Source organism: Phaethon aethereus, assembly GCF_964289735.1.
Source record: "Phaethon aethereus genome assembly, chromosome: 3".
NCBI classification, from domain to species: Eukaryota; Metazoa; Chordata; class Aves; order Phaethontiformes; family Phaethontidae; genus Phaethon; species Phaethon aethereus.
The window spans coordinates 88793979-88819227 of NC_138576.1; the positions used below are offsets into that span (position 1 = coordinate 88793979).

Below are 25249 nucleotides of genomic sequence, written 5' to 3' on the forward strand. Positions count from 1 at the left end.
TGTAACTTCAAATACAATCTCCCTTTTACACTGTCAGTTTAAATTAGGTTAATGTACAGAGCTTGTTGGTTTGTTTTACTATCAGTTTGATTACTGTAGCTACAAGTTATACTTTCAATATTCACTTAGCATGATTTGTAGAACTCTTATAACTAAATAACTGGCCTAAATGTTATGAAAATTATTTCGGTAACTATAAAAGATCTTTAGTTCAGCAGTAACATTCTGATATGCAATTACCAACCCTCCATCCCTAAAGTATGTTTTAACCTCCTTTTGCATAATCACCTCAGGCAGAGGTGATACCATATTGTAGATAATACACTTACTTGTAGATTTTAAAAGAAAAATAATGAAAAATTGTTTCTTGTTGCAATACCCAGGAACAGGAAAACCCCATGTGGTCCTTGAACCACTGCAGTTCACTAAAAATGGCAGCAGTTTTCCAGGTCTCTGTGGCACAAGAGGAAATTTGCCTTTGTGCTGCTTAGCGATGTTACTTACCGCAGCCTCAGGTGAGGCAGCCCTGCCAGCTCTCTGGGAGGGCTTCCCACATCAGCAACGCCGCTGCTTGTCATCACTCCCCCTTTTATTTTTCCTATGATTGGGGTGGATGTGCAGCCAGTGCTAAACGCCATGTTGCGGCAGCCACAGCGCGACCAGAGGCCAAGATAGGCCCCTTAGCATAGGTCCCTGCAGGTCATTTCCCTGCATTGGTACTGATCACCTGCTCTGAATTCAGTAAATTTAAAGCTGAACTCTTGGTAGCATCCACATATTTTGTATTGCTTCAGCCTTCAACGGATAAATAGCCATTATCATTGCATATGTGGAGTTTCAAGAGATCATGACTTTGTGATATTGAATCAATAGACTCCAAGTTTATCCAAATTTTGACAAAGTTTGTTCAAATTACAGATATGGACACATTCTTATCAAGATAGACAGCAAAAGAAAGGCTTATTTTTTTCACAGCAGGAAGACTGAAAATCACTTAGATGACTGTGTTCAAACAGTACAAATGCAAAATCCAGAAAATACTCCAGATCTGTATAACAACAGAAAACTGCAGCTAAACCTGGGAATCCTAAAACACCAAAAAATGAACTAACTCTATGAATGGGTAATCAATCCTAACTGCAGTCTTTATTGTCTACTTTTGTGATCCTTCTTCCCTACCCCCAAATTTAAAAACAAACAAACAAACAAAAAAGTCTCACTTAGAAAGTAAATTCATTCAAGAACTCAGCAGCAAGATTTTAACTGCTCTGGCTTGGTACGTAACTCTGTTAAGCCCTAGCTTGGCCGATCAGATCACGATTCCTGTGCATGTAGCACAGGATGACAAAAATACAAATTCACTCAACAAAGATACTCTGTTCAAGGCCCAGTGCAGCAGTTATATCTATATTAATAACTTCTTTAAGAGCTCTGCTGAAGCACAGGACTTGATAGGAAATTTCATTTTCAAGTAATTGACATCTACACAAGAGACATCCACTTGTCTCTGGCTGAACTGGAACCTTAACTGTCAACCAGCAAACATCTGAAGCCGCTGTTTTCCCTTATTTAAAAAGACAAAAAAACCAAAACAAAATTACCCAAACAAAACCCAACAACCCCACTCCCCTCACACACACACCAAAGCCCAACCCAGAATGACCCAATATTCTAAGCTTTGTAATTACTCCTTCTTTAAAAGAACACTGTCACTGAGAGTTACTTATATGCTTCCCTATGAAGATTTTTACTAGTAACAATGAGAATAGTTTTTCCATTCAAACAGAACAAAACTTACACAGTGCTTTATTATAAACTGATAATTTAAGTTATGCATAATTTCTGACTTACATTTTTCAGGCGGTGTAATTGTAATAGTCTGAGCTGTAAACTCTTCATCAAAATACCTGGTGTCTGTCTCAGATGTCACTTGAGGTTTAAAAGGAGGTACAAGCTGAAAGGGACCAAGAAACAAAATGAAATTACTGTACCAGCCAAATGATTACTAGGAAAAGAAATAAGTTTTTCTTTTTCCCCTACAACCTAGATCAAACGAGTAGTTGCAAGAAGGTCGTGGAAAGGCAGCTGAGTCTTTAACTTCTAGTAAGAGACAGAAGCCATTAGAGTCAATTCCAAAAATACTAGTTCAGAATCTAGCTAATAGCACAACACGGTTAAATTCCAAGTTTCACTCTCACGTGACTTGCAGTTAAATTGAGCTGCATAAAGATAAATACCTCAAAACTTTTTAGGCTGTTCTGATTACCCACACAGACATGAGGCAAAGGCACCTCCAGGTACTTCGCCACATCTGGGTGGTATATACAGCTAGGGCAAAAAGGACTACACAGACAGCAATAGTAAGCATGACACATTTTTTGCAGGGTTAAGGTCTACATCTGAACGTACCTTTAGAAGAAACAATATGAATGTGAAAATAAATTTTGTATTTGAAAAAAGGCCATTTCAGGCTTAAGTGAGTTTCCTGAACACAACATCGCTGGATCTAATCCTCCCTACTGCTTTCACAGGACAGTGCAGAATTTCCCAACACCTTTAGTATTTGCTCACAGCTCACCAAGGCAGGACTTCCTTGCCCCTGTTTTGCACCAGCCTTGCCATCCACCTTTCTCCTCCAAAACAACAGCCTATGGGCCAAAGATTTTAACTGGAAGGCATATTCAGTATGGAATATCACACTGCATGGTGCCAGTCCAAAATGACAGAGCAGTTTAGCATGTATGATACTGCCAAGGGCGGGGGGCATGGATGACAATGTTTTGTTTTGTAACTTGGAGCCCTTTGGTGCTATCTGCTCACAGGCAATTCAAAACACATACCCCGAAGGTAGTGTATCAATTTCCCTTTCTGTAGAAGAGGTTAAATCGTGGCTGACTGATATTATCAGAGCTTGCGTGTGGTTTTCACTAGTTTCATGCCGTCTTTCTCCTCAACTCCGGAACACTGACACCAAATAATTAATTTGTTCCTTTACCCCACAGCAAAGGAAGTGGTACTCTTGTTAAACCTCCTCCCCTCAGCAAGTTCAATGTACTAGACATAATTTACGATACACGGAGTACACTGCAGAAACTCTTTTTTTTTTAATGATAATTTTTTTACAATATGAAGAGTCTTCGTTATTTTACTATGTTCAATGCACAAGACTTTTTTTTTTTTTTATACAGCTTGGAGAGATCTGCATGAACTGCTGAATGTTAGAAGCAGCTCTGGATCTCAGTGCTAACCAAAGGAGGCTACACAATACACAAATAGAGCCATCCAAAACCCAAAAAAGCTAGCCTGCCCCATGAGGACTAGAATGTGTAAGTATGTAGTGCTGCACAGCCAAAGAAGGAAGGGTTTCAACAAGACGCTCTTCACAGTAGATCTCTATACAGAAAATTATTACTTCCTAATACTTTACAGTTTGGGATGAGGCATAAAAGATTAAAATGTGGTCAAGTGCATGAATGAGGCACTTAAACAGCAAGAAAACAGCAAAAAAAAAAAAACCTTAAACAAAAGCATACACTCACATAAAACCTCTCTCCATTTTTGATCGCCATTACAAATGCACACACAAACTCCCATTGTTTCCAAATCCAGGTTGAAAACTGCTACCCAGTTCTTTTCATCTTTTCCCTCTCACATAGGACATATTACACTGACAGCCATGTTAGCCAGAGAAAGATACCTTCACTGTACTTTGCAATATCAGAACCACACCAGAACACTGGGTGGTTCTTTGGACCTGGGACCGAATTCTGCTGCCATCTCTCCCAGGATACACCTACAAGTCCTTCAGCATTACCCCTCATTCAGCAATTTGACTCTTCTCTCTGCAACCGTTTGTCCTTTTGAGCATATATATACTGATCCAATTCTTCAGTAATAGCCCAAGCAATTCTTAAGCAAAAATAAATCTACCACTTGCATATACTTAAAAATGTACAACAGATCTGATTAATACTTTTGTAAAACTAAATTCAGTTTTCCCTTACTTTTTCCTGAATGGAAAACATACAGCAGCAGAGAATTATTTGAAGTAAAGCATTTATCCTACAAAGCCCAAAACCTTAAGGAGCAAACATATATAAACTCAACATCAGAAGAATCTTCCAAGTATAAATCCAGTTACATCCAGTGTCTAAAAACAAAGTATTCTGTTTTATTGTACAAATTCCTGCATTTCTAGGAAAATTATTTTTGTATGTGTCCTGGCCATCCCAACCAATTCTCCACTATTAAAACAGATTTCCAAAGTCCTCGCAGCAACGCAGCCACACAATTCCTAAGCACAGTTACGCCAGTGGAACATTCCACGCTGCTATTTTTCTCATTTTCCCGTCTTGGAGAAGAACACTCAAAAAGTTTAAAAAAAAAAAAAAAAAAAGAAGAATACATGCAGCCAAGTAACATAGTCTGCTCAAGGCCAAGTAGCCAACACTACACATCCTTTTAAGAGACGCTTTCACAGTTCTCAGCAACTGAAGTAAACATTAGATAAATTCAGTATTAAAAAAATCCATTAGATAACAGATTCTTCTAACAATTTTACTACTTCCCAGATTGGGATCATTTTTCCAGACCAGAAACAGAAAATGCCATTTCACAATAATTAAAACTTTTCATAGGAAAATACAAGCTTAAGAAAAAATTTGTTTCTCAAGTCAAGGAGAAGAAACAATGTCTTTCCAATGATGCAATACAAGTCCACAGTAGAACAAACGACTCTTGCTATGAAGTAAACCAGAGACCTTTCACACTCCAACTACTATGTGAAGAGAAGGAGAAAACACTTACTCTGCAGTCTTTAACAACTATGTTTTAGGTCAAAGTAGTTAATGAAAAACAAAAAAAAAGGCCAGGGTAAGATCACAATACATCGCAATGTATGGATCTGCAACTGAAGAGGAAAAAGATAATGCAGTAGCTGACAAGATTCTTTCTCAAAAACTTACTGGCTATTACTGGTTTGCTCAGGCCTTTTTTTTCCTTTTTTTTTTTTTTTTTTTTTGTCCACTGAAATGAACAGGCCTTACTATGACTTTAGATCACCCCCTTGTCCTCTCCATCTATCTGAAATAGTAATGGTTATGAAAATACTCAGAAAACTTTATCTTAGGAAGAGAAGCACAGTATTAAATGACTCTTAAGGAAAAAATAATTACAATAATAATTTCAGTCAGGTATGAAAAGCACCATTAAAACAAAATTCATCAATGATGGGTGATGGGAGGAAGCTGGTGCTCCAATTCGATGCTCAGTAGCTGGGCTTAATAGAAAACTGTTTATCAGTAACCCCCAGGAAGTCAGCTGATGAAATTTCCACTTACGGCAGAAGTTTAGCTGGGGAAGCGAAACACGTAAAACAGACGAAACTCCAGGCGGTAACTGGAAGGGAGGAACCCAATGCAAATTTATGTCACCGGTGTTTTAGGATTCAGCCATCTTACAGCAGTACCTTTCATCTCCTGGACATTAAAAGCAGTGGGAAACTTCGGTGACTGCAAAAACAAACTGTGCAGCCATGTGGCTCTCCACAACAGCTTAGCTGGTATTTATACAAGCTATACCCTCAGGTGCACTAACCACCCCCTACAGCCTATGGCAAGGAGGAAACGGCAGCTGAGATTAAGACGCACAAATACATCTCAACAGAAAGCAGCAGGAAGGTTTCTTAATTCTTTCCACACACTTTCCCTCCTTCCCTCAGAGCACCATTTCCACAGGCACAGCTGTGAGGACCGCCAGAGCTGGGGGTCACTCCTTTCCACCTGCTCCACCCCACCGACACCAAACCAACTGTGGCTAAAGTCTTGTGGACATCCCACTCCAGACTCCTGATCTGCCACCAAAGGCAAACCTCCCCCTCCCCCAAGTAAATTCTTTCTCTGACCTTCATATAATTGTTGGGATACTTGCAAGACACACTCCCAGTTCCAATAGGAGAACCTCTAAAATAATTCTCATCAAGAAATGAGGAACCAGCACACAGAGCTCAGGCATTACCCCCCAGGAAAATGAGAGAAATGCAGTAAAAAATCCTCTCCTAACAACCTTTCAGACAAAGCAGAGCCACAGAGCGTGGTATAAATGATGCCGTACTTCAACACCACATTCAAGAGACTGGGGACAGAACCATTCTAGACAGATTTTGTAAGCCATGCCACCAACATGCCAGGCCATGCTACAGCAACCTGTCAATCATCTTTCTGGAGGGGTGCCACTTTTGTTCATTAATTGTCAGATTTTATTTAAAACCAGAATGTAAAATCTCCACAAATTTCAGCTGTAACAAAACATTAGAAACACAAGGTGCAACTGCTGCAGACATAACCACTTAGATTGACACAGAACCTGAATAAGAACTTCAAAGCTTCCCCATATGTCCCAAAGGAGACTGAAGCTGAGGTTTAACGACAAAGAACAAAACACCCAGTAACCTCTGTCCAAAAGGAATAAGACGAGCTTTTGTTAAGCACAGGCGTTGTCAGTCTGCAAGAGAATCACGCTGCTCGGTCCCAGCTGCCAAGCTTTAGTACAGGATGATTTTCCTCCTCTGGCGGTCTGTGCAAATTCAGGCAGTACATACTCGAACCAGACAGCAGAAAGCACCTCCAGCACCCAACATTTTACTCTAAGGACCAGAAATACAGATTTTTCTGCCTTTATGCATTACACACACACATAGACATAGATATGAATGTGCATGTACAAACAAAGAAATAAAAGTCTAAACTCAGTGTGAGTTAAGTGACTATAAGAGTTGATGTTCAAGACAAAAATCCAATTTCACACCCATCTGTCAAGCTGAATCTGCCCCGGCCTTTTCCAAGGCTTGATGTTAGCAATGACAGCAGAAGCAATATCAAATTCTTAGCGTCTTCATTATCTCCAGTGAATGGCGTTTCCACCTGGCAGCCGAGAGCTGCGTGTGAGAAACACCACTGTTTTTCCACAGGTCAAGACCTGGGAAACATGTCATCCGCCTCTCGGGGGAAGGAAAGGGGCAGGTACAGTACCTGACTGTTACAGTCACGCAGAGATGAACAGGCAGGCTCTATCCTACACCTTGAGCTTTCTCACACTTACTGAACAACTACACAAATATTTCAGTATGAGAGAAAATATATAACGACATTTGCTCAAAGATAATTTGACAGGAATCATTTGTCTGGGTGTTGTATGGGAAGTGGCTGCAGCTACTTCAAAGTAACTGATGTACTCGATCTGCCAAATGAAAAATGTGATGCTTAAGAACATCAATCTAATCTTCCTTCTCCTTTTAATTTAAAGGGAGTTTTCCTTCCAATTAACTCAAAATTAACACTACCATAAGAATCCACCAACAGACTGCAGCTGAATAGTACTCTGAGATAAAGTGCAGAAGAAATAAGAGGAGCAGCTATACACCACCCCCACTGAATTATTCACTTAAATAAATGAGATAATAGATTATAATCTCAAAACTGTAAAACACACCAATTCTTTAAGTACCATATAAATACTAAACAGTAAGCATTGTTGTTCAATTTCAGGTTTTATTCATAAGGAATACCTATTTGAATCTTACTTATGGTTCAACTTCAGTATGACATTCCAAGTTGTCTGCTTAAAAAAACCCACTGTTGCATCCCAACATATACACCTCTTCTTTATTAATAAATTGCAAAGTATAAGATTAATTCTGTTTTTCTCACACCTTATTATTTTGAAAATTAGCTAACTTACAAAATAACATTCCAAGTAAACACTCTATTTTCACATAAAGTGAAATTCATTAAAATCATAGAATCATGGAATAGTTTGGGTTGGAAGGGACCTTTAAAGGCCATCTTGTCCAAGCCCCCTGCAATGAGCAGGGACATCTTCAACTAGATCAGGTTGCTCAGAGCCCCGTCCAACCTGACTTGAATGTTTCCAGGGATGGGGCATCTACCACCTCTCTGGGCAACCTGTGCCAGGGTTTCACCACACACATTGCAAAAAATTTCTTCCTTATATCTAGTCAAAATCTGTGCTCTTTTAGTTTAAAACCACTACCCTTTGTCCTGTCACAACAAGCCCTGTTAAAAAGTCTGTCCCCATGTTTTGTATAAGCCCCCTTGAAGTACTGGAAGGCTGCAATAAGGTCTCCCAAGAGCCTTCTCTTCTCCAGGCTGAACAACCCCAACTCTCTCAGGCTGTCCTCATAGGAGAGGTGTTCCATCCCTCTGATCAGTCTAGTGGCCCTCCTCTGCACCAGCGTCCACAGGGTCACGTCAGACAGGTCCACGTCTTTCCTGTGCTGAGGATTCCAGACCTGTACACAGGACTCCAGGTGGGGTCTCACCAGAGCAGAGTAGAGGGGCAGAATCACCTTCCTCGACCTGCTGGCCACGCTGCTTTGGATGCAGCCCACGATGTGGTTGGCCATCGGGGCTGTGAGCGCCCATTGCCGGCTCATGTCCAGCTTTTCATCCACCAGTACCCCCAAGTCCTTCTCGGCAGGGCTGCTTTCAATCCATCCCTCAGCCTGTATTGATACTGAGGGTTGCCCTGACCCAGGTGCGGGACCCTGCACTTGGCCTTGTTGAACCTCAAGAGGTTCACATGGGCCAACTTCTCAAGCTTGTCCAGGTCCCTCTGGATGGCATCCCATCCCTCAGCCGTGTCAACTGCACCACTCAGCTTGGTGTCATTTGCAAACTTGCTGAGGGTGCATTCGATCCCACTATGTCATTGATGAAGATATTAAAGAGTACTGGTCGCAATACAGACCCCTGAGGGACACCACTTGTCACCAATCTCCATCTGGACATTGAGCTGTTGAACACTATGCTCTGGATGTGACCATCCAACCAATTCCTCATCCTCAAACAGTCCACACATCAAATCCATATCTCTCCAATTTAGAGAGAAGGATGTTGAGAGGAACCGTGTCAAAAGCCTTACAGAAGTCCAGATAGATGACATCCACAGCTCCTCCTTTATCCACTGGTGTGATCACTGCATCATAGAAAGCCACTACCTTGGTCAGGCAGGACCTGCCCTTGGTGAAGCCATGTTGGCTGTCTCAAATCACGTCCCTGTCCTCCATGTGCCTTAGCATAGCTTCTAGGAGGATCTGCTCCACAATCTTCCTGGGCACAGAGGTGAGACTGACAGGTCGGTCATTCCCAGGGTCCTCCTTGCTACCCTTTTTAAAAATGGGTGAAATATGTCCCTTTTTCCAGTCTCCAGGGACTTCACCAGACTGTCATGACTTTTCAAATATCCCAGCAAGTGGGTTGGCAACTACATTAGCCAAGACCCTCAGGACTCTGGGATGCATCTCATCAGGTCCCACAGACTTGTGTACGTTCAGGTTCCTCAGGTGGTCACGAACCTGATCTTCTATTACAGTGGGAGGGACTTTGCTCCTCCAGTCCCTGCAGTATTGCAGTCCATCCACTCGAGAGGTGTGGGAAGAAACACTGCCAGTGAAAACTGAGGCAAAGAAGTTGTTGAGTACCTCAGTCTTCTCCTTCTCTGTTGTTACCAGTTTGCCAGTCTTGCTCATTTTGGAGGGGTCTGCTTCCTTTGACCTTCCTTTTCTGGCAGACAGACCTGTAAAAGCCCTTCTTATTATTCTTTGCATCCCTTGCCAAGTTCAGCTCCACCTGCACCTTGGCCTTCTCAATCACATCCCTACACAGTTGGGCACCATCCCTTTACTCTTCCCAGGATACCCGTCCCTGCTTCCACTGTCTGTGCATTTCCTTCTCGGCCTTTAGTTTGACCAGCAGGTCTTGACTCAGCCATGTCAGTCTCTTGCCATTTCTTAACTTAGAAAATACCACAATAAAACATTTTAAAAGGACAGTAGCAAAGCTCGTCTCAAAATTTTGTACTTTTCTGATGCATATCTGTCAATACATGTTCCCTCATTTATACATCTTTTAGCTCCCATCAAAGCAAATGCTTGGTACCCTAAAAATCATGTGGAGATAGTAACAACACAAAACCTTAGTTCAGTCTTTCAGCATTAGATCATCAACAACAGTATTTTAATTAAAAATATCTAAGTCCTTTAAAATGCCAATTTTCCTTTCCTAACAATAATTTTCTGTCCTTTTTCTGATATTAGCTCAGCTACCAAAGGAAACAGGAGCGGATGAAATTATGCACTCTGTCAGTCTGTACGTCCTTCCTCAATAAATTTTGAATGGCTGGGCAAACTCACCATGATGAAGACTAGGAACAGAGACCCTTCCCACAGAATTACTTAATCTAAGTTTACTGAATAGAAGATAGTCATCCCTGTCCATCCACCCTCAAACTAGAGCTTCCACTGAAGCAAAGGCGGTAACTTGAGTTGAGCTTCAAGCCGGTCACTAAGCATTCATGTAGGGACTGGCTCATCCCCACACCTGGCCCAGAAGTGGGCAGCCGGCTGCCCAGCCAGCAGCCGCAGCACGGCCAGGAGCTGGAAATACCCCACAGAGCCTGCTAGGATAGTGCATGTGGTGGTCCTAGGCAAGGGGAGGAGGAAGAGCTGGGATTTCAGTGGTGAAAGGACACACCACACAAATCCACAGGAAGGCAGGCTTTCAGCAGGGAGGTTTGCCCATGGACAAACCCTGTTTTCCTAGTGATACAATGCTGATACAATGGATAGAGAGAAGCCACAACCCCCAGGACTACAATAACAATTTAAGTTTAAGAATCAGACACCCTTATGTATATTTTCCTCCCATAAATCCAAGCAGCTGGGGGAAGGGGTGGTAATCAACCACTAGGTCATATAGTTTAAAGTATCCCTGGAAACACAATGAAAAGATCAGATTGGTTAGCAGTTTTCTGATCTTTTTACAACTTCGCATGGCAACAACACAAAAGCAAGTAACGAGGGTCATTTCTACAGGCTTTGTTGCACTGCAGATAATTGTACAAAAATAGTACGACTCAAATGGCAACGGCCTAAAAACAGATGTTGGTATTTTCCTATTTCCCTCCTGCCCTTTCGCTTAAAATCTGATACACAAAAGTACTTTAACATGCATTTAAGACTATAGTTATATTGCAGATTTTCCCAGGCCTGAACGCAAGGCTTGAATCATGGAGTTTCATCAGCTGCTGTTGTTGTGTCTTAAGTAAAGCAAAGGTAGTCACAGCTGAAGGGCAAGGAACAGCTTTTTGCAGCTGTCAGACTTCATGCTGAAAGTCGCTGCCTCCACACTGAGATAGGTGCCTTTGCAAGTGCTGCCCCTGCAGCCAGGTCAGACACCCCAGCTTTAACCATTATGCCACTTGTCCCTACTCCTTTCCCAGTACTGACAAATAAATGGCCTCAAGTTGCAACAGAGGAGGTTTAGATTGGATATTAGGAAAAATTTCTTTACGGAGAGAGTGGTCAAGCACTGGAACAGGTTGTCCAGGGAGGTGGTGGAGTCACCATCACTGGAAGTGTTCAGCAAACATGTAGACGTGGCACTTCAGGACATGGTTTAGTGGGCTTGGTGGTGTTGGGTTGATGGCTGGACTAGATGATCTTAAAGGTCCTTTCCAACCTTAATGATTCTGTGATTCTGTTAGCACTCCCTAATCTGCTTCAGGAACAGTCAGAGGTATTATAAGAAATCAGAGATACACGTATCTCAGACCATATTCCCGTACGGTTTCTTTCTTCTTTCATCCATATTACATGCAGAAGGAAACTCAGGCTTCGCTAAAAGGTCTAGATCTCCTTTGCCCTGAGGCTACCTGAGGGCTTCAAGCTGCAAGCCTGAAGACATGCCCAAATTCCCACCCTTAAATTAATGCCCATGTAGGTTTTGTTCAGCAAAAGACCCTAGATAGAACATCAACAGCTTAAGAACATTTCTGCAACCCAAATAAAAATATGTTAAAACAATTCTTAAATGAGTAACAGAGAAACTTCAAAAGGCTTCCTGATTCTAGCAACAAATATTTTTTTAGATGTAAAACAAATAAACAAATATTTTATTTAGAAGTATATGGGCTTTTGAAGTCTTCAGAGTTTGCCAAACTATTAATTTTCTTATACTTGGGCACAGACATAAAAACTCATCAGAACTGAGATGATCACAGGAAGATCCTGGCACAGGCTGCTCTCTTTCATATGCCCTCGTGGTTTTTCTGCCAAAAATAAATACATCTGATCACAAATGCTAACTACTATAAATTTTTCATTTAAAGGCAATGACCTTCTCTGCTCCAGCGTGCCATACAACATTTTATTATCATTGTGTAGTACCAAATTAAGTTTAACGTGTTAGCAGTATCAGAGAGCTAATAATTCCGTTTGACCATTTGGATCCTTGACTTGACAGAGCTACTGTTTGTTGCATGGAATACTTTAAGTTTACAGATATATAATTCTGTCTCTAATCACACCAGTGAAGTGATAACCTAGTAAGTATAGAGATGTACTTAATCTCTAGTAAAAATGATAAAATTAGTGGCACAGGAACACAGTGTGTACATGTACAAAACTATCCCTCAGCAACTACTTGGAATACTCATGATATCTGGGTTCTGTTACTCTTGAATGTGAACTTCAGTTCTTTCATTGCTAACAGAACACACTCCTGAAATGCAGCCAGAAAATTACTATTTCATGGTGCATAAACCTCAGGCAAGAATACTGTGAAATATTTTTTCTATGCAAATAATTATATCAACTATCATTTCATGAAGTGACCCTACTGCTGAAGACCATACTACTAATAATAAAGAGCAACAGAAGCCAGCATAGAATAAATCTATTTGAAAATCAAATTTGTTTCATGCAGATTCCTCCTGAGTTGTTTTAGAATACTAAAACCTCAAAAATATTCATATAAGCATTCTAATAAATATTCTTAGCCAAAGTTCATTAACCTTATTATTATGTTTGAAATTTTTATATTTTAGAGCACAGTCTTACACTCCGCATACTTCAGAACGGATAAGACTGTGTTTGCAGGAGGAACAACTGGATATTTTACCCAACCAGACAAATAGCTTTGTAATAGGAACACAACTACTTTGTAATTAAACAGAAACATACTGTCAGAAGTCATTTTCATGAGTTATTTTTCCATAAAGAACACATTGTGTGCCAATACTGCTCAAAAGCAATTTCTATGATCCTTGAAGTTAACTGTTCAACTGAGGAAATTCAATTGATTTTTTACTGGCAAATTTAGTTTCTCAAAGCAACAGTGGACAGAGTAAACAATGAATGACTACAATTTCTCCAGTTATAGTACTCCAATAAGCCATATATCCACCTCCATGAGCATAAAGGCAAAATACCTGCATTTATATATTTATTTGTATTTGTGTAAGTTTATATAATCTTTATATATGTGTAAATTTATACCTGAAAAATACTTCCTTTTATTGTAATAGCTCAGAGTAAAATCTTGACTGAAAGACATTTGCCAGGCTGATTTGGAAATACTCAAAGTGCATGCTTAAATTTAAGAGTATCTATATTTTTTGAACTAAATATGATGTTGAACACAGTTTAGAATTGAGAGCTATATTTCTAATGTAAAATAATTAACAAATCTTTTTCAACAGAGCAAGAGTAATGTAACAGCTTTTTCTTTCTCATCCACTCCTAGCACTCTGCAATCCAATCAATTTTAGTGGGTTTTTTTAAACTCCAGAAAGGTCCTCAACTTGTGTTTTTAGACTTTATCCTCAGAGTGCTTCTCTACAATGTCCTTACATAATCAACCAGTGGTTGAGCTCATAAAGTAACCTGAATAATATATTTGCTCCTATTATCTATTTTACTGCTACTTGAAACCTCATGATACTGCCAGGGAAAAAAAATCACACTTGTATCAAGTAACTTCAAAGTACCATATTTTGTATCATCATATACAGGCTCTTATTTCAATTCCGGTATTTGTCAGAGAAGTACCACACCAACCACCACACATTTTTTAAATTCCAGTTCAACAACAACTGAAAAAACAGTTTGTATCATTGACATTGTAGCATAAACATATTCTGCTCATTCGTATGTCTTCCATTTTCCTTTTACTTGAACAAAGAAAAAAAAGGAGAAAAATCTATCTTTTAAAATTACGCAGATCAACTGGCAGATTAACAATGTAAAACAGTTGGGGAAAAAAAAAAGACTTTATCAAAATAGAAGGGTTTATAGCAACAAGTAAATTCTTACACAAGTACTGAGAGAAAAATCAGCTTCTGTATATAAAACAACTGAAGTCAAATTGAGTTCACTACTAAGTGAGATAAATTCCTTTTCTAAAATCATCCCCAAAGTGTTGATCATTACAGGAACGGGACTGGGTTTAGAGAAAACTGTTCCAACTGAATTCCCAGTACTCGCTTTCTCCACAAGCTGTTCTGGCTCAGCGTTTTAATTCTATTTTAATTTTCTTAGATATCTCTTTTAAAATAAGTTTGAAAAAGACTTCTACTTAAACACAAACAATCAGAAAGTAGATTTTTGCTATTGAGTCCCTTCCAATCACTTAATTTTCCTATTTCCATAAAAGAGCTTTTCAGTAAATGGAAAAAATAAAAAGACAATTCAAGATAAACTTCCATACATTATCTTGAGTCTTATACCTACTTTTCTCCTGAAGGCCCAGGAAGAAAAAAGGAAAGGAAAAGATTTGGACATTTACATAATAGAAGAAAAATCTTTGCTGAGGTTAGGTTCGTTTGCAAAATTTATTTTTGGTCCACTGACAAATTATTACTGAAAAACAAAAGATTAAGTAAGTACAGCTAGTTCAGAATAATTATTTATTTGTATTAACACAAAAATTTGCAAAGAAAAACTTGACTAACTTCAGCGAGCAGCAGTCCTATGACTATCAGTTGAAAGCATCTTGCAGAAGCCAGATTATTCAATGTCTTATAAAGACATACCTTTTTATCATATACATCTTGCCAATTTACTCCAGCAAAGAAACTATGACGCATGATTTCTTTTGCATCATCTGGGCCTCCACCAAGTCTAAAGGAAGTGGAAAAAAATCATATTAAACAAGCATTACTCTTAAAGGGAAATTAAGTTATTGTAATGGTTGGAAAAGTGACCATTTGTTTTTGACTAACTGGGAACAACTCTCACTCATTTAATATGTAATTCTTACCTGTTTAATATGAATTCAGGTGATCTTGAGATAAAATATGATAGTAGGAGTATCCATGCCATGGTCTATTCTTTTTGACTATTCCAACTACAGTGTTCATTACTGTCCAAGATGAGCTTTTTTAAGAATTCATGCATTTTAAAAACGAACTGAAGTTTAGTTTTCTTGAAAGACCAACTAACGTTCTGGCACTATTAAAAACCAAAACCAACCCAACAATGCTGACATAAATTTTGCCAAGGAGGTGCCAGGCACTGAATCAGTAATGACTCATGCGCCATTTTTATACAGTGTTCACTGCTGTTGCATCTGGGTGCTCTAACAATTGACCAATTACCATAAAATAGTCTCAATCTGAGTCAATTAGTATAAATTAATAAATTGTAGGCCTGCTGAGAAGGTTATTTAAAGGCCATTGTAAATAACCACACTATTCACTGTGGGCCATGGCTTGCCAAAGCCAGACCCTCTCTGGTAAATCATATTAGGAAGTGAATTCCACCTACTTTGGGTGAACTTGCCCAAGGTGATCTGAGGTCACAGAAGTGGTCACTGCTGCCAAAAGAGGAAGGTCCCAGTCCTGCCCATACCTCTCCCCCCTCACTTGCATCTACAGCATCATTCCCACTGATGACTGTGAGCTGAGCAGCCACTAACCTGGAAGAAAACTAATCCCACAATAAGAAAACGAGAAAGAGCTGGCTGTTTTTTGTTGCATTAGCAAGTCAAATTTGACTCAACAAGTTTAGCAAGCTCCCTTGAGCTGCTGCTGTTGGTGGAGAAAGAACCACGCACACAGTGAAGGGAACTTCTGCCCCTTTCAACAGCACGTGGACTTCCAGGACTTCTCAGCTCTCATCTAACTTCTTCCTGAGACTGGCTATTCTATTGATCTAACAGAAAGAAGTTGTGACAGAAGAAAAGCTAATCTTAAGTGAAGAAGCAGCCCATAATGTTAAATATTGACACGAGTGACACAAGCAGTTAGTGTTTCATTAAAAGGAACTGCTACAGATATAAACACAAAGTTTAAAAGCAACCTTTTAAGTATGATAAATTCCTCTCTAAAGCATGTATTGCCAGGAGCAATAATTCCAACAACCTGTATTGGTTACCAAATAAATACCAAAAATACCAAAAAATCTGTATTGGTATTACCCTGCTGCCAAATTACAAAAATATAATCAGGACTACTACCTCAGTCTTGCAGTAACTGGGTGTAAAGTTATTTTCATTTCCAAGCTGTATTCCTCTTTGTTTCTCAACCACCCATTGTAAAATTCTCCACGTCTCTGCAAAGCGTCCCAGTTAGCCTGCAGTCTCCAGATTTCTCTCAGTATCTTCCCATACAGCTGCTCAGAGAAAAGCTGAGTTGCAGTTAACCTCTGTGCTCCCACCCTAATTAGCATCAGCTAGCACCAGAACTTGAATATGAATAAGCTTGTAAATTTAAGTCTGTAATAAACACTACTGTCTGCAAAGATTAATTACAAGGAAGCATCTTTTCAATTCTAAAGGTTAATATGTTTGATGGGTCAGATTGGTTGGAGGTTAAAATGCATTAGGAGTTGCTACAGGAACACATTTATACTTTACTCTCCATGTATTTGTCTGGTTGGTCACAGTTTGCTTTCACTGCACACAGTAAATTCAGTTAAACAGGCATTGCTGGGCAGCAGCGGAAAGGCTGACCACTTGTGCTGTGCTGGCTGTTGCACTTGGCAGTGTGCAGGCAAATCCCTCAGAGAGACACGGCAACCAGTCCTGCCCTGAGCACCAGCGAGTAATGCCCACTACTGAAAACCTCTTGAGAAGAACCTGAGGATGAAGGACTAGAGAAGGGAGACAACAGACAGAAGAATGCCTGCAGCCTTAAAACATGCCGAGAGACTCACAAGAACAAGAGAGATGGGGGAAAAGAGGGGACCTACAGACAAATCCCACTGATTTACAAAGACAGAGATTTGTTTCAGAACCACAGGGGACTGGACACTGCTGGTCCAGTGCACAAGCTACTGGAAAATGGCTCTCCTAGGCAACAATCCTAGAGGGAAAAGCCCACCACAGAAGGGCACAGGCAGCAGCTGGGTGATACTTGCTTTCAAAACACTGTATTTAAGTTTCCCTCAGAAGATGTATTCTTTAACAAGTTACTAGTTCACATGGTCTAGTATGTGATTAATTTACATGCCCTAACAAAATTTAGCTGTGGCTGTCTACACATCTTCTGGCATGGTCACTTCCAAGAAAAAGTGCCGTAGTCCCCATGAGACACTACAGCAAACTCAAGGTGAAGTCATAGTCTGAAAAACGATTGAGAGCTTTCCCTTTGTTCCAGTACACAATCCAAACCAATCCAAACCTGAAAAGATCCCTGTGTTTGCTGTGAATGATTAAAAACGTGTTCTCTTCCACGTGCTTCTTCCCCTTTTGCTCGTTAAACTCACTTCGTATATCGTTGCTGTATTGAAAAAGTGGAAATCTGTATGGCTGCATTCCTGTGACTGACAGGTCCTTCAGCCAGGAAGACCAGGCACACTGGCCTATTTTTACATTACCCAGTATAATTAGAGTGTATATTATGCCTGTATACCCCAGTAGTTTCACTTACCGCTTATTTGGATCCTTTATCAGTAGGCCTGATAGTAATGATTTTGCATCTGCAGACAGAGTTCGAGGAAATTTTATGTCCTCCATTAGTATCAGTTCAAATAGTTTCTCATGATCTTGGTTGTAGAATGGTAATCTTCCACACATCATTTCATACATGACCACTCCTAATCCCCACCAGTCCACTGCACGACCATAGTCATTATCTTCCAACACCTAAGACAAAACCAAAACCAGCTGTAAGACATGCACTATTTCAGACATCATCGTTTCAGTCTATTTGAGGCACCTTTATATTAATGTGTTTCCAAGGCTTTATTTTCACAGTGTTCTACAAGGACACCCAGAACCTGGCTCAATACATGCAACTGCAGTACTGACTCACACACCTGAGCTCACTGAAATTCCAGGCATACTGGGGGACCGTACTGCCAGAAGCAAAATAAAAAATTGAGAATGACCTATTCAAAATGATCACGACTGCATTTTCCCCTTGCCTATGTCCTCTACCACCCCGTTTATAGTGTACACAGCTTTAGGAAGAGACACTATCTACGGGCACTAGCGCCCCGGTTACCATTCTTCTGGGAGAAGTGAAGCATCTCCTTGTTCAGTCACTTCCTCTCTCCTTACCCCACCCATAAGAATAAAGCCTCAGATGTAGAAACACCATAATCCTACTAAGACAAGCTTAGCTTCTTTATGATATTTGTTTATACTAAAAGTCCTCAATGCATTTCTCCTGACAGTTTCATTATGTTCCATGAAGTAGTCCAAACAGCTTAACTGTGCTAATACAAAGAAATATGACATTTATATGCTACTATGTTTACTACGATACTCTGTTTATATGATATTATATGTTCACAGAAATATAGTAACATATATAATTTGTTAACATAATGCCTCCAATGTTGTGTACCTAAAAACAACCTACTTCACAGCTCTTCTCCCAGCAGCCCCAGAGAATTGGAATAAGAAATCTAAGCAGTGTGTCTTGACCTTAATACACCTTCTTATTAAAAGAAATGGAGACAACCTAACAGCAGCATACAGCCATAATGAAACTGTAAGCAGTGAGGAAACTGAAGGCTACTGAACATATACATATATAATTCCAATTTCTGTGAATTTCTAGAAGATCATACCCTTGCATTCAAACAAGGTGCAATAGTTAGAAGTTAATAAATGGTAATACAGGAGGCACTACAACTGTATGTACCAAACTGCCAATATTTGCTGCAGAAAGTTCTAAGAGACAAAAACCTTAAACAAGAAATTAAGACTTAAATAACAAACAATTAGAACAAAGAAATGCAACTAATAGAGTTGGATTATATTTTAAAAGGCAGATTCTGAAAGGCAGTACATACGACTGATAAAAAAAACCAACAAACTGATCCACAGAAAAAAAAATACGTTTTACAACACACAGACACATACAATCACCACCACAAAGAGCTCATCCAGATTCAAACTGTAAGTAGACACACACAAACAGTCATTTAGATAGATAGTAGTGAAATAAACTTTTGCCATGAGTACATTATCTTGTGATTGTCCAAAAAGTGTAAGATGACTTGCAACAAATTCCTCTGAAGCAAGGGAAGACACAGTGCTCACCCGTCTGGGGACACTAAGTGGCCGTGACCACATCACAGGACACATGCACTGCCCTCGTCAGTCCTAACCAGGGGTGTCGAGCTCATTCATCTGCCTCTCCTTTTCCTCCCCCAGTAAATCCAAGCCTGCTCTGAAGTATCTGGTACATGCTATTAGCAGAAACAAAATGCAATCTGATCCAGTATGGCAATTTTGACAATCCCACAGTAATTCACGCATTCCTATTCCTAGTTTTCACTGCCCTTAAGGATCAGTAGTAGAAACATGATGAAAAGAAGTCTATTACAAATGCCCCTTGTGTATGTAAGATTAAAAAATCATAAATATTAACACGTTAACACATACTATTTACAACTGTGCCAAAATACACAGACTCGTTACATCATTGATATTTCCAAATAGAAAGTGAAATTTTGGAAAGTAAAACACAACAAATTATCTGAATAAGTACATACGACAAAACTAACTAAAATATCTCCTGCATTTTAAAATTATTTAAATGGTTTTTGAGTTTGAGCATATTGTGAGCTATTTGCTGGAAAACTATATACGAAATCTGTGATGCTTGTCTTTAAATCACCATTTCTTCTGCCACAAAGTAAAAGCATTATATATTTTTCTACTGTTACTATTTCTCCTATCTGCACAGTTAGCTACTCTTTCCTTTTGAAGCTAGTAAAATATATAAAATTGCAAGGCAGTGGTAGATTCTTTTTACAAGTAAGTTGAGGTTTGGTTTGCATGTGTGATTTATAAAAGAAGGCAACAGGAAGATAAAACATATCATTCTCTGAACAAGGCAAATCACATGGCCAACAGCTAAAGCGAACTGTATCTGGGGCTTTACCTAATTTATGCAGGACTTTACCTAATAATAATAAAAAGTATGAGCAACCTTTTGCTGCATTCCCACAACAGCAACAAAACAGTGGTACAAAGAAAGAGCCAAATGTGATTTTTAACCTCTTTTTACATAAAATCGTAAAAAAGCATAAAAGCTGGATTAACTGCCTCCCGAACCCACATATCACCAGCCGGGTTCTCATCCCCAGCTGGCAAAACTGGCAACTCTTTACTTTTGTTTAAATACCTGGTTTACAGCCAGCCAGACAAGCAAAAGCATCAAAAGGGTTTCATTTAGGCAAAAGGGAAACAGACTGAAAGCAGTGTAAAAAAAGCAAAATACATCTCAACTTATTTTAATATAAATGCAATAAAATTGTGCATAATGCAGTCACAGTAAATACGCACAATTATTTTCTTCAAGTCATTTCTACTCCTCATGGTGTTAAGAAACTCCAGGATTTGTAGACTGTGACAAGTCAATGGAAGTGCTGGAGTCCAGCAGCTCCTACAACCAAATCCATACAATTAGGGCAGGCATGAGAACATGTCTATACAGGCTGCCCTAGCATTACAGAATCCTTTCCAAACAGTTCTTAGATTTGAGGGATTTGCTTTTAATTACACTGAACATAGGTCAAGAAAGCTTCAGCTCAGTGCTAAAATGAACATGACACACACCTGCAGGCTTTGTCCCTATGAATAATTCAACCTTTTGCCTACCATGAGGTAGATACCTGCTTTTAGAAATACCTCTTTTCGCTGCGGGGACTGATACTGCTGTCCCTCCAGTATTTGTGGGGTATCCTTGTATATGTGGGGTATCAGCCTAAGCACCTGGCCAGGCACAGACACAGTGGAAAGTTTGATCTCATGGACTTTGTACACTGCCCTTTAAAAACTGCCTCCATCACCTCCAGCCAATTCTTCCCCCCCCACCCTCCCCCAAGGACCCACAAATCTGTCCTTAAGCGAATACACTGTCCTAACAAGCCCATCCTTTCAAGGTCACAGCAGGGAAGGCACAGGCCCACCAAAACCATTGTAAAGGGCACAAGCTCACCCACCCCGCTATCTGTTATAAAGTAATACATTAATATTTTGTAGGGGTATCACATGGAGGGATCACATGTAACTCATAAGCTACAGAAAGAGCAGCTACACTGAGTACACACTCCAGTCAGGTGCGTTTTCATGAGGATGAAGTTACGTGCTCCCTTCCACAAAACTTGTTTAAATAGGCAGATCATTCAGATACATGACTTGCCTTCCTTCATCTGCCTCACATACGTGAGGTACCAAAATCCCAAGCCAACTCGTCAAGATCTAGGTAAGGTTTTAGGAGATGAGAGGAGATCTCTCTTTTTTAGGAGGGATTGGTAACATTTACAGTCACTCATCCCTATTTTACACCTCACATCATCACTGTGCCCAAGTGTCTTCTTGGTGTTGAGTAAAGCAGGAGGTGAGCTGACTGCAGTTCAGTCTGGATGATACCATAGATTATGGGGAACAAAACTCAAAAAGTGACCATGATTTTTATTACTTGAGGGAATCTTACTCCATTTGTTTTTAGGGCTGTAGTTCAACAACTGGTTCTTTCAGAGGCAGTGCCAGCCTAACTCACACTCCTGTTTCTGTACCCTCACCCAGCTTCTCTTACCTTGCCAAAACTATGCAACACACTACACCACAGAGTAGACCAGTACTACGAAAGAAAGGAAAAAAGTTTCACCCTGGGTTTTTCTTCACCTGAATCGAGTTTTCTGACCTAAGCCACTCAGTTGCCCTGGGAACATTTGCAGTAGCACAAGTGGGAACACCAGGGCAGGCAGCATCGGACGTGGCATTGCTGCACAAATAAATGCTTGTCAGACTGCCCCAAAGTTACACCACAGAAGTTACCTGACTCTGCCAGTTCCCCCTGCACACAGACAGCTGCAACAGCCGTGCTCACTTAATGGGAAAATTAAGGGCCTGATTCTTGTCCCAACCTGTACTTCTCTGAAGCACTCCAGCAGTATAACAGGGTTCCAAAGTGGGCATAAGCTCATTGCTGCACTGAAACCACTGCAGTTTTTACAAGCGTTGATGCTGCTCTAAAACTTACACCTACACCTGCAGCACAAGGACTCAGCCTGGGTTTAAGCAGATGCTTTTAAAAAAGCTGCAGAGGTGCTACTGAAGTTTGAATTTTTCCAGTCTTAGATAAATATGCAAGAGGTTAAGTAACTACACACTTTCTAACAAACAAGAAACATTAGCCAGGCACCTGCTTCCAGGCATATGCAGGTACTTCAGTGCTTTCACGGATGTTTTTGAGGCACTAGACAATATTACAGTTTCAGCTAAGGGAAAGCTATTTATTTACCTTAAAACTTTCAGTTGTTTTGTGGTCAAAAGGCAACTCAACTCTTTTTTAAATTTACTGAGAAAGCAGGAATAGCCAACTGTAACAAGGGAAAAGTAAGTATTCTCCAGTGACTCCACTGCCTCTGCACACTTTGGAGTTTCTGGAGAGTATTATCGGCAATGACCAAGTATACGATGAGATAGTCCTTCATACACAGAGCAAAGACCACCAAGCCCTCTGTACAAAATAAAAAATTCTGTTCACAGCATGAACTTTGCCTTTGTGATGACTAAGACAATACAAACACACCGTAGGGCTGCTAAGATGGCAGTAATTCAATTGTGTTTGCCCCTCACATGTAACAATTCATTTTGCTGACAACTACCGATTAGAAAAGAAAAATATTCTTCTATTTGCATTTATTGACAAAAAGAGCAATCATCTAATACTATTCCCCACTGCTGAAAAGTCCAGTGTCTTGGACTCAAAAACATTAATAAAAATCGTTAGTACCATGGGAAGTTTTCTCTTTCCCAGAACACAAAATCCATTAAAAAGACTTCCTTCTCTACTTCACCAGTGGTTGGAGATTTTAATGTCTAGGTTTATCAGTCAATATATTTCCAGGTGTTGTCTGCTTTAGGTATGTCACTCCTTTAAAAGCCTAGCATTCAGTTCACTGAATTTGATGTCTATTTAATTTCTATGGTAAAAACCAGTGAAAATATATCTTTTATTATCTTTTTCTTTAGTAGCTAGAGCTGAAAGTTTCTTGGGATGGAGCAGCCGCAGACACATCTGCAAACTCTTATGTACAAGGGCTTGGGGCAGAGACTTAGGAAGTCAGCAATTAAATGAGTCAGCCAAACAGAAGTTCATACAAACGCATGCAATGCTTTTACAAGATTCTGTGAAAATAGAATTTTTCAGGAGGTTAGCCAGCAGTATAACAGATGAAGTCTGTGACCATCTTAAGTTAATGATGTATTTCCCCTTGCCTTCAGTGAAACTAGGATTCTCTGATACTTCACTAATCACAGAATACTGGACAAGGTCTGAGTGCCTTGGACACAAACTGAGCTGAATGTAGAAAATCCCTTAATTCCGTTTTTACTGCATTGCCTTGAAACAAAACATCCGTGATGAGCAGTCTCTTTCGTTACACAGCAGAAATTCACACAACCAAGAAATGTACTTCCCACGCACCTCTAAATGGTAGTTAGCTGCTGTAACTTCTGGACTCTGTGAACACAGACAAATTTAGCAATAACCTTGAGCATGAAAGGCTGCATATAATTCATTGTCAGCCTTCTAGAACGGGTTTTCAGCATTGGGTTTTATCTTTAAAAGAACAATATCAAAATATTAGTTTCATACTTTGTACTAGATAACCAAGACAACTTACTGGAAAAGCAATTGCATTTTTGACCTAGTTATGATTTCTCTTAATATATTAGATACAGACTTTCTGATAGGACGTTACAAATAGCTTGTTGCTCAATCAATAATTTTGACAGAACAGATGGGAAAATATTTAAACATCTAAACAAACTGTCTGCACACCTATGTTGTGAAAGAAAACTGAGAACTTGGATACACCAATGTACTGTTAATTTAAGGGGAAAAAACTGTTTTCAATTAACCTTACAGTTCAGGTGGAGTGTATGTTCCTTAAGCATTCCTGGTAACCCTTCACACATTTTTATTGCTACAGTTGTTGGTCTGCTAACAAATATTCACCCACGTATTATTCAACAGAAGTTAAAAAGTATTTTTGCTAGAACTTTGTATCAATTGTGGTAACAACTACAACAATGATAAAGTTTATAATGTAACACTAATGAACAAAGGTAATACACATTTCTTTATAGAAACAGATTTTTATCCAAATGTATGAAAATCCTTCCTGCAGAAAGGTATGTTTGCCAAGTATTACACAAATTTAGTTATTACAACTATATCTTGGCATGAACAGTGAAGGTATTGCTGTGTCAATAGTAAAAAAACACTTGAATGAATACTCATTGCTTTTATTATAGAGAGCTGAAAAGACCAAATGTCTGGGTTATACATACCCTGGGAAATGGACACCTGAGAATTAAGTCAAGGAAGAAAGTTTTCTATTACTGCTCTAATTTTCTACTGCTCTAATTTTTGCAGGTAGTTTTTCTCCATTTTGTATCTGGCTTGCACAGCTGTTTTTGCTTCTAGTCCTAATGTAGGCTATCTTCCTAATAAATTTTTGTACTAGATATTTCCCTCATCTTACCTAGCTTTTTGTTATGTAACCTTAAAAAAAAAAAAAGGCAAACTAGAATTTTTTTCCTTTGCTGGCACATATTGTGCTGCATCAGAAATGGTACATCCTGGTATAAATGTCAATTAAGCAAAGCCTCCAAGAGTACAGAGCATGAGATACTAATTAATGTGTTTAACCTCCTACAAGGGTCTCCGAGTTCAGTGGAAGCTACTGCACATGAAAAGAGTATTCTAACAAAGGACTGTAAGAAGTCAATGGCAACCCTGGCAATCAAAACAAAAACAAAAACCCACCAAAAAGACAAACCAAAACAAAGTAAAACACAAGAAAACAACCACATCACATTAAAAAAAAAGCCTCAAAAGTAAAATCTATTCAATGGACAACAACAACAATAAACCAACAGAAAGCTAAAATAACTGTTCTAGAATTAACAGACACCTT

The 25249-nt window shown here is 39.5% G+C and overlaps 1 protein-coding gene across 1 annotated transcript in view; it reads right to left on the reverse strand.

The window, feature by feature from the left end:
- Positions 1-25249, reverse strand: part of AKT3 (AKT serine/threonine kinase 3) — a gene marked incomplete at both ends in the record, with an annotated part of 140939 nt that overhangs the window by 889 nt on the left and 114801 nt on the right. Inside the window, 3 exons of the mRNA XM_081997128.1 lie at positions 1852-1954; positions 14890-14977; positions 17728-17942. Coding sequence (XP_081853254.1) covers positions 1852-1954; positions 14890-14977; positions 17728-17942 — 406 coding nt within the window. The remainder of the gene's footprint in view (positions 1-1851; positions 1955-14889; positions 14978-17727; positions 17943-25249) is intronic.